We start from the raw sequence: 16,760 nt of genomic DNA, 5'->3' as shown, positions 1-16,760 counted from the left end.
AAGTAGATTATTATACCATTTATATATATAGGGAATAATCCCATTTCAAAAGATTGGTAACAATTATAATAGGAACCAATGACTAACTACCAAGCATTTTTATAAAGAAATAAGGCAACTGAGTGTGCTCTTCACTAAGACAAGAGAAATTCAAGGCAACAGAGCCTTGAGCAATGGGCCCCTTGCCATCTGTCCACACATGACATCACAGCCACCACCCTGGAAACCTCCCCCTGTGCACAGCCAAGGACAAGCAGGGCAAGAAAGGTGGGCTTGTAGGAACACACTGAATCTGAGGTGCCAGCAACAAAAACTGCAATTCACTCGTGGCAGCAAAACCCAGCATGGATAATTCAGAAACAGCGTGGAAACTTGTGGCTTTTGTTTTTTCTGTTACTGATGTGCATGGTTTCATGAATGGATCATGTTGTCCATATGTAGATGTAACTCGTGGCAAAGGAAGGCTCAGTAATAACTGACCTCGTGCTGCGCTGCCAGAATTTGTACAGAAGTCATTAAAATCACAGAAATGTAGGCTCACAGAATGGTTTGGGTTGAAAGGGACCCTGAAGATCATCTAGTTTCAACCCCTCTGCCCTGGGCAGGGGAGTTTGCAATGCAATTTAATTAGTTGGCAATGCAGGGCCATAAAACATGGATCATTATTTCAGCTGCTTCAGGCATTTTAAGTGAATATGATTCAAAGAAAACTTATGGTCTAACACAGATATCAATCTGGCATGAATAAAACCATCTCACTAAATAGCATCACAGCCTGTTTCTTCATAATGCAGACTTGTTGTCTTATGCACCAGCATTCTCCAAAAACTTTGCCCACAGCATTTCTTTTTCAGATAAAGTAATAAATTACCATAATTTACATTTTTTTGTTTTAACAAGAAGCTGTAAAATCGGTCCTTTATATTACAGACAAATATTTTTATGGCTAATATTTCTCTAAACTAATTTAGATATGTGACTTTGACTGGTTACAGATATAAGAGCAGGAAGGGAAAAGGGGGGCTGACACACAGGATGCAGGTGAAATTCAGATCCCAGTGAGATCCATCTCAGCTCTGCTGGGAAACACCAGGAGGTCTGGATTTTACCACTGTTTTTTAAAACCTCAGCTCACTGACCGTGTGCACCTGTCAAAGCCAACAATGAGGCTCCCACTGGTTTTACAAGGTAGATCGTGGATGGGGATCTACACAGCCTGGGATAGTGGAAGGTGTCCCTGCCCATGGCAGGGGGTTGGAATGAGATGAGCTTTAAGGCCCCTTCCAACCCAAGCCTTCCTGTGATGATTCTATGACTAAGGAGCCCACTGGTGAGGCTTTGTACACACAAGGATGCTCTGCCTTCAATTCTATGAATGAAATGCCTGAAGAAATCAATCCAGTACTCAAATGATGGTAAAAAAGGGCAGAAATCATTCTCAATTTCCGTATTTTTCATACACTTTAGGTCCAATGTGCTTCTTTGTTGTACTTATGAGACACTCCTCTTGAATTCAAGAGGAACTGGCAAGGTGGAGTAGAAGGGATACCCTGGGAGAGGCACTGTCACCTCCAGGGGAAGTCAGAGTGGGCAGAGTTTTGGAAGAAAATGAATTTCAGGCAAACAAGTGACATCAAATACACATCAAATAAACAACATTCAATACTGTAGCCAACTCATTTATAGGTAAGAGAATATATTCAACCTCTGCATGTCAAGCTATGCAGGTTAAACTAATGACTCATGGCAACGAGGGCTTGCTAATTGCAGCATTACCGGCCCCATGGCTCGCTTGGAGCAGCTGGGATGGCACCCCCAGGGACACCGGGAGAGGGACAGGGTGGCAGCCCTGGCAGACCTCGCTGCCTGTACCAAAGGATGCTGAAAGGCAGCAGAGTCTGTTACCTGTAAATGGGATCCATAAAGAACGGGGTGGGCCTGGCGTGCTGCAAAGAGGACTCCGAAGATTTCCTTTGCTCGAGGTCTCCTCCTTTCTTGTCTCCAAAGACGTGGTTTTTCCGAGGCTCGGCTTGTTTTGTGCTGCTGGCTCGGCTTCGGCTGCCCATGCTGAGATCCAGAGGCTGGTCCTGGCTGGATGCAGAGGGGGCTGCTGGCTTTGAGGGGATGGGAGTAAGAGGCTTCTCCTCCTTACGTTTTATGGTGAGGTCAAAGGGAGACTCAGAGCTTCCCTTTGGGATCTTCTTTATTTCACTGGGTGATTGGGGCTCCACTTTCAAGGGTAACGGTCTCAAGTCTCTATCAGGAAATGGATACATTGATTGAGAGAATGCTGGAAAAAATGGGAGGGGAAACATGGAAGGGTAAGGTAAGGCTCCGACTTTTTTGTCTTGCAGCCCCACAAGTCCTGTTGAACCAAAGTACTTTTCAGCAATAGAAGCAATAGCCTTTATAGAATCATTCACCGCTCCTGACACCGCAGTCTGCTCCTCTAAGGATGGTGAGAAAATGGAATGATTGCTGTGGTCTTTCTTATTATTTATTGACGCCAGGCTCTGCAGAGAGCTTACTTTGTCTTTGAACATTTTACCATTTTCTTTAAATTTCTCTTTCTCACTTTCAATGTCACTTTCCAGATCAGAGCCCGAGGTGGTTTCCAGGTCACTGCCACTGGGGGTACTGACATCGTCAAGGTCAAGGTCACTACTCTCTGACTGGTCACTGAGTTTCTCATGCGGCCTCTCTTCAGAGGACCCTTCTGGTTGAAGCTCCACTGGCTTATTCTCCCCTACTGATGGTTGTTTATTTAGTGCCTTCAAAATATCCTGGGTGGCTGGCAGTATCTGAGGATTTGTCATGAGGGGACTTTGGCTTTTGTTTGTCTGATCTGTGCTCGGAAGTCCTTTAACAGGAGAACTAGTAGGTAGCAAAGGTGGCCTGTGGTACAAGCCTGAAGGAAACAGACCGGGGAAGCTAAAAGAAAATCCAGGAGCTGTTGGAAAGGTAAGACCAGCAGGATGCCTATTGGCTCCAAAATAGTCAGCAAGGCCCGGATTTGCATGATTCATATTAACCATGGACGTTTTATCCATAGCTGGGGTTCCAGGAAGAGAAATGCCTTGGCCAAAAAATCCTCCTGCTGCAAAATGGTTCTTGCCCTCACAAAATCTCCTGTGTTTATTTAAGGAAGACGTAGTGCTGAACATTTGTCCACAGTCTTTGCACTTGATTTGGGTTCTGCAATCAGCATGCATGCGCTTATGACGACAAAGGTTTGAAAACTGAGTATAGGATTTATGGCAGACCTCACCTGTATGTAAACAACAACAACAACACATCTCAGGCTTTGTGGTAATTGCCCCCACCCTCAAAGCTGTGCAAATAACACCATATTTTACCCGCCAAATGTCCGTGAGGAAGCCATAGGGAGAGGTCTGGGTGCACACATGTACAAAAGCAACTGTATTCTCCAGAGCAAGACATCCGAGCAGACAAATGTCAGAAGACAGCACCAAAACCCACTCCAACCAAGCAGAAAAGGTGTGGAATCACTACAAGACACACTCTCCTCGTTTGCTCTTTGCATTGCACAGTGTTGCACATTTGGTACCGTTACTCCATGTTGCGTTAGCCCCCAGAACTCCCCACAAGCCCCGAGCCAGTGCTGTGACCCCGCGTGAACCCACGGTGCTCCTGTGTGAGAGCACAGGTGTCTTCAAATGGCATCCATTTATGTCACTATTCCCACGTGGGAATGAATCATTAAAATAAATATTTGCAGGACCAGACAGAGATGGAGCTGCCTCACAGAGCTTTCACTCCGCAAGAATAGGAAAGGGGTGAAGGAGGAGACAACCAGGTAATTCCTATTTCCACGTATATATGTAACAAACTTTTTTTTCCCCCCACTTACAATGAAAAATTTACTCTCATAGAAGTCCAGGCTAGAACCTGGAAAACCTCAGTACTCTCATATGTCCAATGCATTTCCATTCATGCAATGCATACAGTCCTTGAAGGTGCCTGGGATGCTGTAACTCTAAATTCCACATCTTAATAACTTTCCTAGCCTTAATATTGCTTATTTGCCTGTTGTACATGACAAGACAGAACATATTTCAAGAACATTTTCCTTCAGGAATGAAGCTGTCTTTATTTGCACATCTGATGCTCAGTAAGAACCTGATGAATTTCCTTTCAAACACCTCTGGGATGAGAACAATTTCAGGCTCACAAATGCAGCATTTGGAGAAAGCCTGGGGACACACAGGGGAGCAGATCTACCTTGAGGTCAGGGCCTGATCTAGCCTGTGACACTCTGCACGTCGGAGCTCAGCTTCCAGCAACCTTCCACAGTAGCAGGAGGCTGGAAGTGCTCCCAGTGGTGCGGAGTGAGACACTACGGAGTCAATCACGTCACTGAAGCAAACCGGATTTTACAGGCTCCTGATTTTCTGGCTGCTACAAACCTCAGGGAGCAAATTGGGGCAGCACCCAAGTTATGAGCCTGTAAGTTAAAGTGGGGTTTGGAAGAGGGCAATGCATAGTTCCCCAGTGCCTTCTTATGTCCCTTCTCGGCGTCCTTTGGATGAGCAGGATCATCGGGCAAGTCCCAAGGCTGTGCTGTGTCTTGTGCTCTTCATTATGCCAAAATTTGTCTGTACCTCTGCACTACCTTGCTTCTAACAGTATCAGCTCCAGACTTGTTTAAAAACAAGGCAGCAGCATTACCAGCAGGCACTGCTATCCCTCTGCAATAAATCCTTTTTTTCTTTTTTTTTTTCCAGTCAGGAAAAAGCATGTGGCCACTTTATTTTTATTTAATTTGTGTTATATCATAAACTCTCATCTTTCACACATCAAAGCCCCACAACAATACACATTGTGTATTCTGAGGCCTTTTTAACAATCATTTTCATGATTTGAGACAGTCTGACATAATTTACAATGGCTCTATTTTAAGCCTGCAGAGGAAACTGAATTGAATGTATCCCATCCTGCACTCTTGGTTCCCATGAACTACAATCACGTCCTCTAACTTCCACTCGCACCGGGGCCTGCGCTAACCTTCCTGCTCCTCCAAATCCCTGCCCTTGAGAAACTCCACCACTTGTTGTCATCTCCTAACTGTTTACCTCTTCAGCAGCCTGCTCCATATCTCACCAACAATGCTCCTATTGTTCCTGGGCCTGATCCTGCCCCATCCACCCGTTTTTCCCCATTCACATCCCACTCTGACATCCTCGGGACAATTTGTGGGGTAAAGGGTGCAGGATTGGACCCAAACACAGGAAATATGCAGTGCAGTAATTCAGGAAGAAGGTTTGTTTCTGTGTATCAGTTACTGTTCCTGCTGGAAATCTTCATTCACGAGGAAAGGCAGGAAAGAAGAGAGAGAAAATCAAAAATAAAGCGAAAAATAAAGAGGAAAAAATATGGAAGAGAAGGAAATAAGAGAGACAAGAAGGATGAGGAGAGATTATTCTAGTTCCTTGAAAATGCTTGATTTTCTCCTGTTAAGTAGTTTTTGTCCTTTTAAAAAATATTTTATTTGCCTATTTAACATACATGTATCTTTTATTTGATATAGAATTATTTATCATTCGTTTCTGCAGTTATGAAGCTCCGATTTTTCTGCTATTTTCTCCAATTTTTAACCTAATAGCAGGCATAAGATTTCTGTTCCCACCTCCACACTCCAGGGTACAGAATCAGGCCCCCTTACCTTCACTGCTGAGGCTTTACACAGTAATTTCCCCCCACTCCCATCACATTGACCACAGAAACCAAAATTAAACTGACCCAAATGGTGACTCGAGTGTCACATCCACAGGTTCACACAAGCTCCATCTTGGATACTATGGATCAACTCCTCTCCATGTGTAAAGAAGGATAGACCACACATATTTTTCCAGAAAAAAAAAAAATCTCAAATGCATGCATTTCCAAGGATAGGCTAATGTAGAATTAAAAAGAAATCATGTTTTATGAACATTTGCTCTTCTACCAGGTTGTGTTGAGGGCCAGCTTCTTATTCACGTGCCTTTATTAAAGATAAGGCTTTGATCATGTAGGCTGAAGTGGCAAAGGACTGAAAAAAGGGGTATTGGCACAGATTAGGTCTTCCTAAAGTCTGGGAAGTTCTCCCTTAAAGAACAGTGGTAAGTTATTAAACTATTATTCTCCGTTAATATATTCCAAAGTCAACAGAATCAAGAAATATTCTACTCTGGAGAAAAGCAAAAATATGCACTAAAATTTTTAAGATATCCTTACAGGCTATTAAGGGAGATGCAAATTAATAATTTGGCTAAATTTATTTTGTCTCAGTTTTTAAACTGAATTCAACCAGTAATGGGAATACCACTAAAATACATAAATATTTATTATTATAATCTCAGCAAACAATTAACAGCTGTACCAACAATTTACCTTTTCGAGCATTGAAATGATTTAAAACTATTTAATGAGGTGCTGCTTGCTCAGGGTGCCTCTTGCATTCAACAGGCATTCTACTTAATCCACAGGCTCTAAGGGCTGGTAAAGAAATTTTGTGCCCAGGTAGAAGCCCTTGCTCCCTGGATTAGTCTTCCTCTTGGGGACTGTCACCCGAAGCCTGGGTGTATCACTGCATCAGTGACGGGCACATCCAATGCCACAAGGATTCTGGAGGAGACTCTGTGTCTAAACTGACTGTGACACCTCCATGGATATTTCCAAGAGCCAGGACTCCTCAGATAAATCTGTGTTGTAAGATCTACCTGCTTTTCATCACAAGATTTAAACTTTAGTAGAGGGGGGATGGTTATCCACTTTAATTGTTTCCATGTATGAAAGCAACAGAAGCTGTGTTTGATTTCTCCTGTTACACCTTATTACACCCTTTAAATCTCACTGCCGTACTTTTAAAGCAACTAAGTTGTAAGAGAAGCTTCCCTCTTTGCAGCTTTTATTGCTCTACAGACCCCAGGTTTAACACAAACTCCCAATCTGGCTCACAAACTGCAAAAAAATGAATCTCGTGCCTACGCACACTCTGCACGGTGATTGTCTCTGGACCCCAAATTAGCCACCAGTTACGTTTGCATATTTTCTGCTTATTAAAAAAATTACTATAAGTACTATTTAGAATATGTTCAGTCTATTATGGCATGTGGTTTCTATTTGGGGAGGCTGGAGATTTTGCAAAGGCAGTGAGTAATTACCTTGGTGTTGGTGAGTTTTCGCTCAAGCTTGGGCGGCGCACTGTAATAAGAGACAGTTGCCATAAACAGACTGGTATGAGTAAATCATGGTGTGTGGCCTTCTGGTGGAAAGCAGATATCTGCTCTAGGTGACCCTACCTCCCTCTCGTGCCTCGGCAAAGCCAACCAAACATGTGGTCTCCAAAGCCTTTTGTTCTGCAATTACATGGCTGTTATCCATAGGTTGCTCCATGGGGTTTCATCCTTCACACTGTACGTGTGAAGAATACCAGTTGTTGTTTTGATTTATCAGAAAAAATAGAAACAAAGAGCATTGGAGAGATTATTGCATTCACAAGAGGTTCCACTTAGACACTTTTATGTAGGATGTTGCAATAGGCCTACCTAAAGACTCCCTACCTAACCAGAAGTTACTTTTCTAATTAAGTGTAATCATTTAATCTGCAATCAGCTTTCAAAAGTATTAGTGATATTTAATTCTGGACCTATTTAAACCTTTTCTCATTGAAGGAGTCGAAACCAAAAGTATTACTCACCCAATGGCAGGTTACAGATTTCGCACAAATGAGTTTTGCCTATACTCCTTCTCTTGAGGAAATATATTAGCTTGTGGCCAATACTTTTCACAGGTGTGGTGCAGGTATTTTGGTAAGTTATTGTTGAGAGCAGCAGAAGATTAAGAGGTTTAGCAGACAAGTAGGGGAGATGGTCATGGTACCTTTCAAGTCACAGCAAGTGCCTGAAAAGGCTGTGGGGGAGAGCAGCACTACAAAGAACAGTATTTTAAAATGTTTTCTGCCTCTGTTTCCCAATGAAAGGGAGGGAAAGCAACCTGTACCCTTCCCAAGAAGCATCTGGCTCAGCAGAAAACACAACCCATGAGGTGCTGAGGATCCCATTTAAGCCCAGTACAGAGCCAGGCTTACATCCATGGCAAGTTTTATTGCTGGAAAACCTGTTAGTGAAGATCTAACAGCTCAACTCAGTCCTTAAACTTGGGGCATGCAGAGGAGTCTCAAGGAAGGTGGCAAGATGAATCTCACTGCCTCTGAGATTTGTTTTCCAACTCCAGCAAAAGTCATGGCATCTGCTGTGGAGACTCTGCAGCCCAAAATCTACTCCTAAAGCAGGAGGAGGGCAGCCAGCTCAACACGGTGCAGAACAATGAGGCTGCAGCCACCAAGCCTGGCACGGCTCCTTCTGGCTAAATCCCACTCCTCACTTTGCATCTGTGCGTGGAAAAACATCCCCGGGACAACAGGTACATTTATACAGCACACAGTGTCTGTCTGAAAAGGAAAATCACATGAAAATAACTCCTTGCATTGGACCACAAATTACCCAGAACTCATTTAGTAACTCACAGCCCTTGTGACACGGGTGGGAAATTCAAAGGGAGCAGAACACAACCTCCTGCTTCCAGACTGAGCTGCTTTACGGCAAGAGAAACAACACTTAATCAAAGACGTTTAGTTGAAGACTTACATATAAAAGGTTTGACACTGCTGTGGATGTGTTTATGCTGTTTGAGGCCTGAAGAAGTGGCAAAGGTTTTGCCACACTCTGGACAAGCGTGAGCACGAGCCCCCACATGCTGGGAACGAATGTGCCTCTGAAGGTTGCTGGGGTCCGTGAAAACCTGCTAGGAAATGAGTACTGATTAACCAAGAAACTTGACTGCAGAAGAAGCCAGTTATTACAAGAGTCTTTTAAAATTCAAACCTTGGAGCTATTTTTGGGAGTGTTCTAAGATTAAAACCCTCGCTAATGGCCAGCAAAGGGAGCTGTGCCTGCAGGATGGGGCCTCAGTTTCCCAGGATCAGCCAAGTATTGGGTGGAACTTCTAGCCCCTTTGCAGCAGATGCATTTGACTTTGCTGTTAGAATTGCACATTTGAGGTCAAGGACTTCATAGGAAATGAGTGAAAATGGGGCTGCTTGAAACCTCTAAGCATTACTGCAACAGAAATACTTTATACTGACACCTGAGTGTGTGACAGCAAGTAATCCTGTACACAACCCAGTGCTAGAAACCAGGGCTTGGTTGCATCTTATAAGTGTCAGCTCAATATGAAATTCCCATTATTGCAGCAAATCTACCTAAAACCAAGTAAGTCCTCATGCAAAAGGGCCAAGCTTTGGGAATCTGATTGATAAAAAGCAATGCAGAGCACCACATCCTATGCAAATAATCCACACAGCAAGCCCAGATGCTGGGAAGTTATGGAGATGCTTTAGAGATGAGAGTTGTGCTCACTTAGTGCAGCTGGGGTGCATTGCTATTCCTTATTTTTGATTTATATTGCAGTAGAGTCCTGAAGCTTCTGGTCACAGCAGCTAGCACACAGCCTAGGGAATCCTCTGGCCTGCATTTCCCTGGGGGTTCTTGCCCCTAATTTACCCTCTTACAGCCCACAAGGAGCAAAGCCCTGAGCTCAAGGATGCTCAGCATCCTGCATCAGGGCCCATTTCAAACTCCACAGCCATTTCCAAATCAAAACGGAAAGAAAAATAATGTATTTTCAAAGTAGAAGTGAAAATCCTTGAGAAACCATCTGGAGCATGGCAGAAACCCTACACCCTCCTGCATCCCAGCCTGGGGCATCCCCTCTTCCTGCCCCCCTGCATCCAGCAGCACAAGAAGTGCCAGGCATCCTACAAATTCACTGTACCTTGGCACAGTTCTCACACTCGTAGTGCTTCCCGCTGTCGTGCGACATTTGGTGACGTATCAAGTTGGACTTCCAGTTAAAAGCTTTGGGGCACTGGTCACACTTGTACTCCCTCTCCTCACTGTGCGACAGCATGTGCTTCTCCAGGCTGTGGAAACAGGAGCAGGGCTCAGTGAGATGTGGGTTTATAGGAAGAGGAGAGAGCAGAGTACATAGTTACAGCCAAAAGAAAAAAATTGAAAAGCCCCCAGGGCCCAATTCTGACAGAAGTAAGTCCTCTGAGTCCTGGCTCACCCCAGCCAGGAGGCAGAACCTCCTGCTCCCCACCAGAATAACACATCCTCTCATGTTTTGCCAGGCCACTTGCAAATGCTCCAGGAGATGCTGCTGCCATCGCTCCCCAAGGAGATTATTTCATACATCTCTCAGTATTTCACTCTGGTAATTCTTCCCTGCAGTCTGAATTATTTCTACCTTATGATTTTCCCTCTGAACACACCTTGGATGCCACCACCTGCGATAAATCCACTCCTTTGATGGGAGTCAATTTTTCTTACAGCAGGAGTAGATGAGGAATAACTCCTCTAGAGTAGGACAGGATGAGTTTAAGAAGCTTCTAGATAAGGTACACAACAACTGAAGTTATTCTTGATGATTATTATTAACTGTGTGCAGTTTCGGGGTTGTTTATTCATTTCTTAGTGGTTCATTCAGTTTATTATTAGGGTATTCAGTGTCCACCTAATTTCTGTTGCATATCTTTAAATTAGCTTTTGTCTCCAAATTTTTACCATTCATTTGTAGCAATTATGCTTTTTTAAAAACCTGTATTGCTTGGTCACATACAGAGTCATAACTCACACCACTGCTTGAGGGAAGATCACTACATAATGCAAGAGTGGATTCACAGAAAATCCATGGGAAAGCGGGAATTTTAGCTTGGAATACCCAAACTGTTCTCACATGAAGTTCCCACTGGTCTCTGCTGAATCAGTGACAAAACCTGCTGGGGTTACAGCCCTGTTTGGGTTGTGTAGCCCAAACAGCAACCTCCATTCTCAGCCACAGGCAATGCTAATGCTTTCACTCTGCAGATGCTCCTACTTCGACCCCTCTTCTTCCTTTGGGGGTAAAAAATTAATTCTGGCTTCTCCTCCTAACACTTTTATAACAATTGACTCTCCATCACATAAACAAATTTGCCATAAGACCTGGAGAGATTCTTGTCCCTGGCTGTGGCACCAGCTCCCAGACTCTGCCGCGGCTCTGTGACCAGCCATCAGCACCAGGCACTCCTGGACCCAACTCCCCCATGCTCCTGCTCAGCTAGTTCTCCATGTAATTACTCACACCCTCAAGCATGGCTCATTTGGGCCTTTTGTTTTATATAATCTGAATACTTTGGCACTTTTTTTGAACTGTCTGTGTGGTGTATGAGCCTTTCAATAATTCAGAAGTTCAGAGAACGGCTGCATTCACTCTCATTTTTCATGCTCTCACAGTACTGCCCATCTATTTATGATGACTTGTTCTTTGTTTTCTGCCCTTTCTCTTCAATATTTAATATTTTAAGCTAAATTTACATTTCCTCAATGATTCCCATATGTTAGATATCATCCTCTCATTCGCAGGGAGGAAAGAACTTTAACACTGAATAACTCCCAACATGCAAAAACCTCGCAGACCAGAGTCCTGCCTCACCCAAGCTGCTGGAAATCCTTCTGACTTGATCTGCCTCCATCAGCGCCTTGGAATCAATCCCTCAGACTGAAAATCAGACATGTGGAGCCACACACTGCCCAACAGCTGCTGGTGAACAAGACCTTGTGCCTGCACAAATTCCTGCTCAGCAGGGTGACCTATGTGGGGAGTGATGTTTGGCACATCATGTTTTAATTTCAGTGTCGTTAGTTTTGCCCAAGTGCAAGGATCACCCACTGATCTGAGACACCCCACACGATGCAGGGGTTACTGCTCCATTGAGAGGAGTGAAGGAACAGCTCTGTTTTGGGAGAGAGGGCTCCATCTTGCAGAACCAGCACCTGGAGCATCCAGGAGCAATTATCCAAAGGGACTAACTCTGGGTATGCAGAAAACCGTGCTAACCTCCAACAGACACCATGACGCCCTGGATCATGGACTAGTGAGGATTTCTGTGGAACATACAAAATATTCCAAATTGACAAGTCAGCTTCTAAGTGGCATATGATTATTAACATTCACGCATTGCTGTGCTGAAAAAGGGAAGTTCACAGTCACTTTGATTGTGCCCACACAACACGGAGAAAAAAGAAGACACAATGGGAGTGTGGGAATGGTGCTAAGACTCTGAAAGCAAGAGATCCTGGCTATCAACCAGCTTCCTATGAAAGGCACTGCCCCATCTCAGCAGAGGATCTGGCCCAGGACTTTGCTATTGAGGTATCTCAACACAACTATCAAATATCGGTTGAGGTTATCCTTCCCCAGGTCAAGAAATCACCGAGATGTGAACCTCTGAGAGATGTGCTGCAAAAATTCCTGTGTACTCTCAATATCTTCCAGCAACTTGCAAAATTTGCTGTTAATCTGCACTACAATATTGCATTTTAAGTAATCACAGAAACTATAGTGACAGGAAAGTTGCACTATTTACATTCTATGTGTATTTTGGATATGTTTGCATATCCAAAAGGTCTATCTGTTTTAACAGAGAGATAAACTTAAGAAAACACCAAACCCTGGTGTTTCATGACCATATGGCTAAAAATAAATGTTAACATGTAGACATATTTATTAACATCTAGAACCCATCTCTAACTAAAATGGCTTGTTTGCAAAGACAAAATTGGTGACATCAGTGAACAACACTCAGAGATGTTCCAAATTATTTCTGTCTAAGATTAAGGAACCCAGACCTTAGTTGATGTGAAGTAGAACCACTCCTGTGATTTCACTGCAACCAGCCCAATTCATGCCAGCTACAGATGTGATTAGCAAAAGATCCAGCTCTTAATCTAAGGCCCTCACTAAAGACTTCACGCACAAGGACCAAACTTCTGATTTATTTAGACTCTATTTCTTTTTATACCATAAAACACCAGCTGGCATAGAAATCCTGCTCATCTTCACCTTTGGTTTCTGTAGAAGGTGAATGTATCAGGTTCTGATGCCTCACCCGATCCATCTGAAGCCATCACAGAATTTGCTCCATTCAATCACATTTTAAGCACCTCCTCCTACCTTTGTAAGTCTGGGAAGACTTGGTCACACTCTTTACACTCCTGGATTTCATGCACGTCCTGAAGGTCATTCTCATTCTCGAGCTTCTTCTGGAAGTCCTCCTCCACCATGGAGAAGGCGGAGTGAGGGGTGCTGCAGGGGAACTTCTGGTGGTCGACCAGCTCAGCCTTGGACTCAAAGAGCTGGTCACAGTCCTCACAGCGGTACTGGCGCTCCTCTGCAACACAAAGGGGTTGGGCACAGGGACACCACTTCAGTTTTCACTCATTTTTAACCACCACTGCATCAGAAGTTGGATGATGGAGTGGTTAAACCAATTGCTCTTCAGTAAAAAAGAGAAGAACCTCAAAAGAAAGAAGGATTCCTAAGAACACTTTATAATAATGTTTTAATTCCATGTTAACTGCCTGGGTGACATCCAACAGAGATCCCTGACACTGGCATAGGACAAAAGTCAGTGTATTTAAATACCATCCTAAAGGGAATTATACAGGGTCTAACATGGATGTCCAGCAGAGGCTGCCAGACTCTGCATTTCTGAATGAAAGGGACTGACTCAGACACAAACACCAGCATCTAAAATAGCCCAAAGGGTGTTTAGAGTCTTTAAAAGCCTCTTCATTTTCATCACAGTCTTTCTGCAGCACCCAGCCCTGTTCAAAGTAAGCCACAGACTCATGAAGTTAAATTCTTTCCTTTAAATTCCATAAAATCGGTCATAATTTCTTACTTAAAAGTGCAGAGTATCAGTAAAGTGTTACTTCAGAGTGAGTACTACATTCCCTTAATTAGTAATTCCTGCAAAAAAATAGATTAGTTGAAGAAAATCCCCAAAAAACAAACTTGGAGAAGAGCATCCCACAATGTTCTTTTTCTGCTGCATTTTCTACCCTTGGTCCATACAAGGAGCCAGACACCCTGGTTTGGTTCCAGATATAAATGCCCTGGGGCTCTGAGTCAGAAAGGCACTGAGGAGTCTGGCTGGAATCCCCAATGTATGTTCTTGGTTGCTACTTGACAGTTGAGCTGATCCAGAGAAAGTGTCATGGGGCTCTGTTCTTGGCTGTCCACGAGCAACACTTTGGCTCAGCCTGCTTCTAAATGTGCCCTGTGGGACGTGATCCTGCATGTGACTGCAGAGATTTCCTCTGGTGTCATTTATACAATAGCTACTTCACCATGGGGACTAGGCAGGGAGAACAGTGTGCTGGAAAGGGGGACACCCTCAGCAATAACTAAACAAATTTACCACTGGAGGGAAAAAAACCCCAAACACAAAACCAAATGGGAACGAATGTATAATCCCCACTTTTTTCTTAAGAAAACAAGAAATACTTCATTAAATATACAAGCAGTTATAAGAAAGTAGAGACCTCAATTGATACTTCCTGCCCTGGGAAACCCCTGTGCACTGTCCCTGAATCCCTGAGAATTTGCAGAATGTCCCTGATGGCATAAACTGCAACCTGCCAGGCATCAAGCAGATATCCCACACCCAGTTCCCACGGTGGCTGATAATCCCTTGTCCAACAGGCAGCACAGCTAAAGGAGATTTTGGAGATTGGGGGACAAATCTGAGCAACAACTCAGGAGCTTCAGATGAAGAATCTGTGTGTGGGCTGAGTAAAGCACAAGTGTGAAGAGTAAGAATGGCTGAGATGTCCTCACAAGTGACAGCAAGATTGACAACCTGAGATCTCCCCTTTTCAAGGTCACAGCTGTTTGGCTAAGTGACAAAGAAATAACCTATAACCAGGGTCCATATGTGTCCTGCAGGACAAGCACACTCTTGAGATAAGGACACAGACTGTTGCTCTTCTTTTGCACTGCCACAAAACCATCAAGTTTCAATCAGAAACAGAAGGGCAGAAGATGGACAAATACAACCACAGTCCAGCTCTCCTCCCCGGCTGCAGTGAAGCAATCCCAGATTTCAACAGAAGAAAAATGTCCCTATATTTTGGGTTAATTTCAGTGATACTTTCTGTCAGATGAAAGAGTAAGAAGAGGCTAACCGTGGATGTCCGGAGCCATTGTCTCATGTGAATAATCTTCACTCTTCATGAACAGTAGGAGCTCCTCTCCTGGTTCAATATCTGCTACCACTCGGTAGAATATCTGGAAAAAAAAAAAAACAACAGAAAGAAAAAGCAAGGTAAGCACCACAACAGGCAAAGAAGCATCAAGCACTGATGGTGAGTGTTGCAGACTTCGTGGCCAGAGCCTGCCCGCTCATGATGCTACTGCTGGAGAAGAGCTGACTGACCATGGTGGGTCTGCTCCTTCCAGCCCCAAAGCTGTTGTGTTTTGGGCTCTGTGAGGATAAAAAGGACAACTGCTTTCAACAGCCTCTGCTGCAAACTGAGCTCTGTGATGACTGCAGATATCACCAGCAACTTGTCTGCTGAGTTATACCAAACCCGTGTACAGAGCAGCCATAAAACACATCCCTGAGTGATCCTTGTGAGCGAGGGAATTCCTGTTGCACTGGGAAAAGGTACTAAAGTAACTTTAATGCTTGGACTTGATTATCTTAGATGTCTTTTCCAACCCTAATGTTTCTATAATTCTAAAGCAGACATGAGGAGATGCTGCTGGTTAAGCCATAGGCATCCACCCCCTGTTCCAAATGTCTACACAGTCCAAAAAGCTGTGAGGAGAGAAGCTTGTAAGAACCAGTGCACCTGGCTATTCCTTAGCTTCAAATGGAAACCAAGGGAAAAAACAGTCCTGGATGAAGAAACACCATGAGCAGCCAAAGCTGCTGGTGGTGGCCCTGGCCAGTGACACTCGTCCTGTCATACATGTGATGCTCCTGGGGAAGGAGCCCTTGGGAGAGACAGGAGACTGTGGGGGTGGGCAAAGGGGACGCCCTCCCTTGGGTCCATGAACCAGAGGAAGCGCACGCCAGCACTACAAGCCTCTCCTGAGAGGAAATTCCCAAAATCCATCTGGCTGCTTTCTGTCTCAGCAGGAAATGTGAAGAGCACTAAAAAGCTCCACGAAGCAGCTCAAATAAATATTAGTAACTTCCTCGAGCCTTGTTAAACAAAACCACATGACAGCTATGTTTCCTATGCTAAAAAATGATGCCTTTGCATTTTCTCAGACTAACGTATTTTTAAAGGGTTTGCTCCCAAACTCTTAACTCTCAGCACTCATTGCAGTGCATGGGGAGAGAAGCAGCAAATCACCTCCGGTGTTCAAAGTCACATAGACGAGTTTGTCACAGGTAGGGACAGGTGTCTGGAGGTTTGTGGGTGCTTTCCCTTCCCGGTCACACGTGGACTGTCAACCATGGTGGGTGCTTTCCTTGCCCAGGCACACACAGACCGTCACCCACCGGCAGCCAGCACATACCGATGTCCTCCAGGAGGTGGCTGTACAGCCTAATCCTTTCTGCCTGCGCAAGCTGTGCCCACGGATATGGGCTAAATACCTAAAAATATCGAATTTGGATGCATTTCCTCAGATGTAGGGGTTTTTTTCTTCAGTTTGTCCCAAAAGCCGCTCCAGAGAACAGTGCAGGGAGCAGCAGTGCAGGCTGCCGGGGCTGCTCATCCCACACCCCCATGCTCACCCCTCACCAGGTCACAGAAGTGCCAGCAAAACACATCAGGTGCAAGGTACCAGTGCCACAACCCCCTGCTTGTGGCCAATTTTCCCCATAAAAACCCGGAGAAGGAGTTTATTGGCAGTGTGAT

The 16,760-nt window shown here is 44.3% G+C and overlaps 1 protein-coding gene across 3 annotated transcripts in view; it reads right to left on the bottom strand.

The window, feature by feature from the left end:
- MECOM (MDS1 and EVI1 complex locus) overlaps positions 1-16,760 on the bottom strand; it is a 327,541-nt gene that overhangs the window by 21,151 nt on the left and 289,630 nt on the right. For 2 of the 3 annotated variants that reach the window (XM_082287795.1, XM_082287797.1), the window contains 5 exons: positions 15,072-15,174; positions 13,057-13,273; positions 9,835-9,982; positions 8,649-8,805; positions 1,906-3,268 (listed from right to left, as the gene is read on the bottom strand). In XM_082287795.1, the coding sequence (XP_082143921.1) occupies positions 1,906-3,268; positions 8,649-8,805; positions 9,835-9,982; positions 13,057-13,273; positions 15,072-15,174 (1,988 nt within the window). The remainder of the gene's footprint in view (positions 1-1,905; positions 3,269-8,648; positions 8,806-9,834; positions 9,983-13,056; positions 13,274-15,071; positions 15,175-16,760) is intronic. The other variant, XM_082287796.1, reaches the window with a different exon arrangement.

The sequence above is a fragment of the Coloeus monedula genome, assembly GCF_965178545.1.
Source record: "Coloeus monedula genome assembly, chromosome: 10".
Classification (NCBI taxonomy): domain Eukaryota; kingdom Metazoa; phylum Chordata; class Aves; order Passeriformes; family Corvidae; genus Coloeus; species Coloeus monedula.
This window is presented reverse-complemented; position numbering and strand designations above follow the sequence as displayed.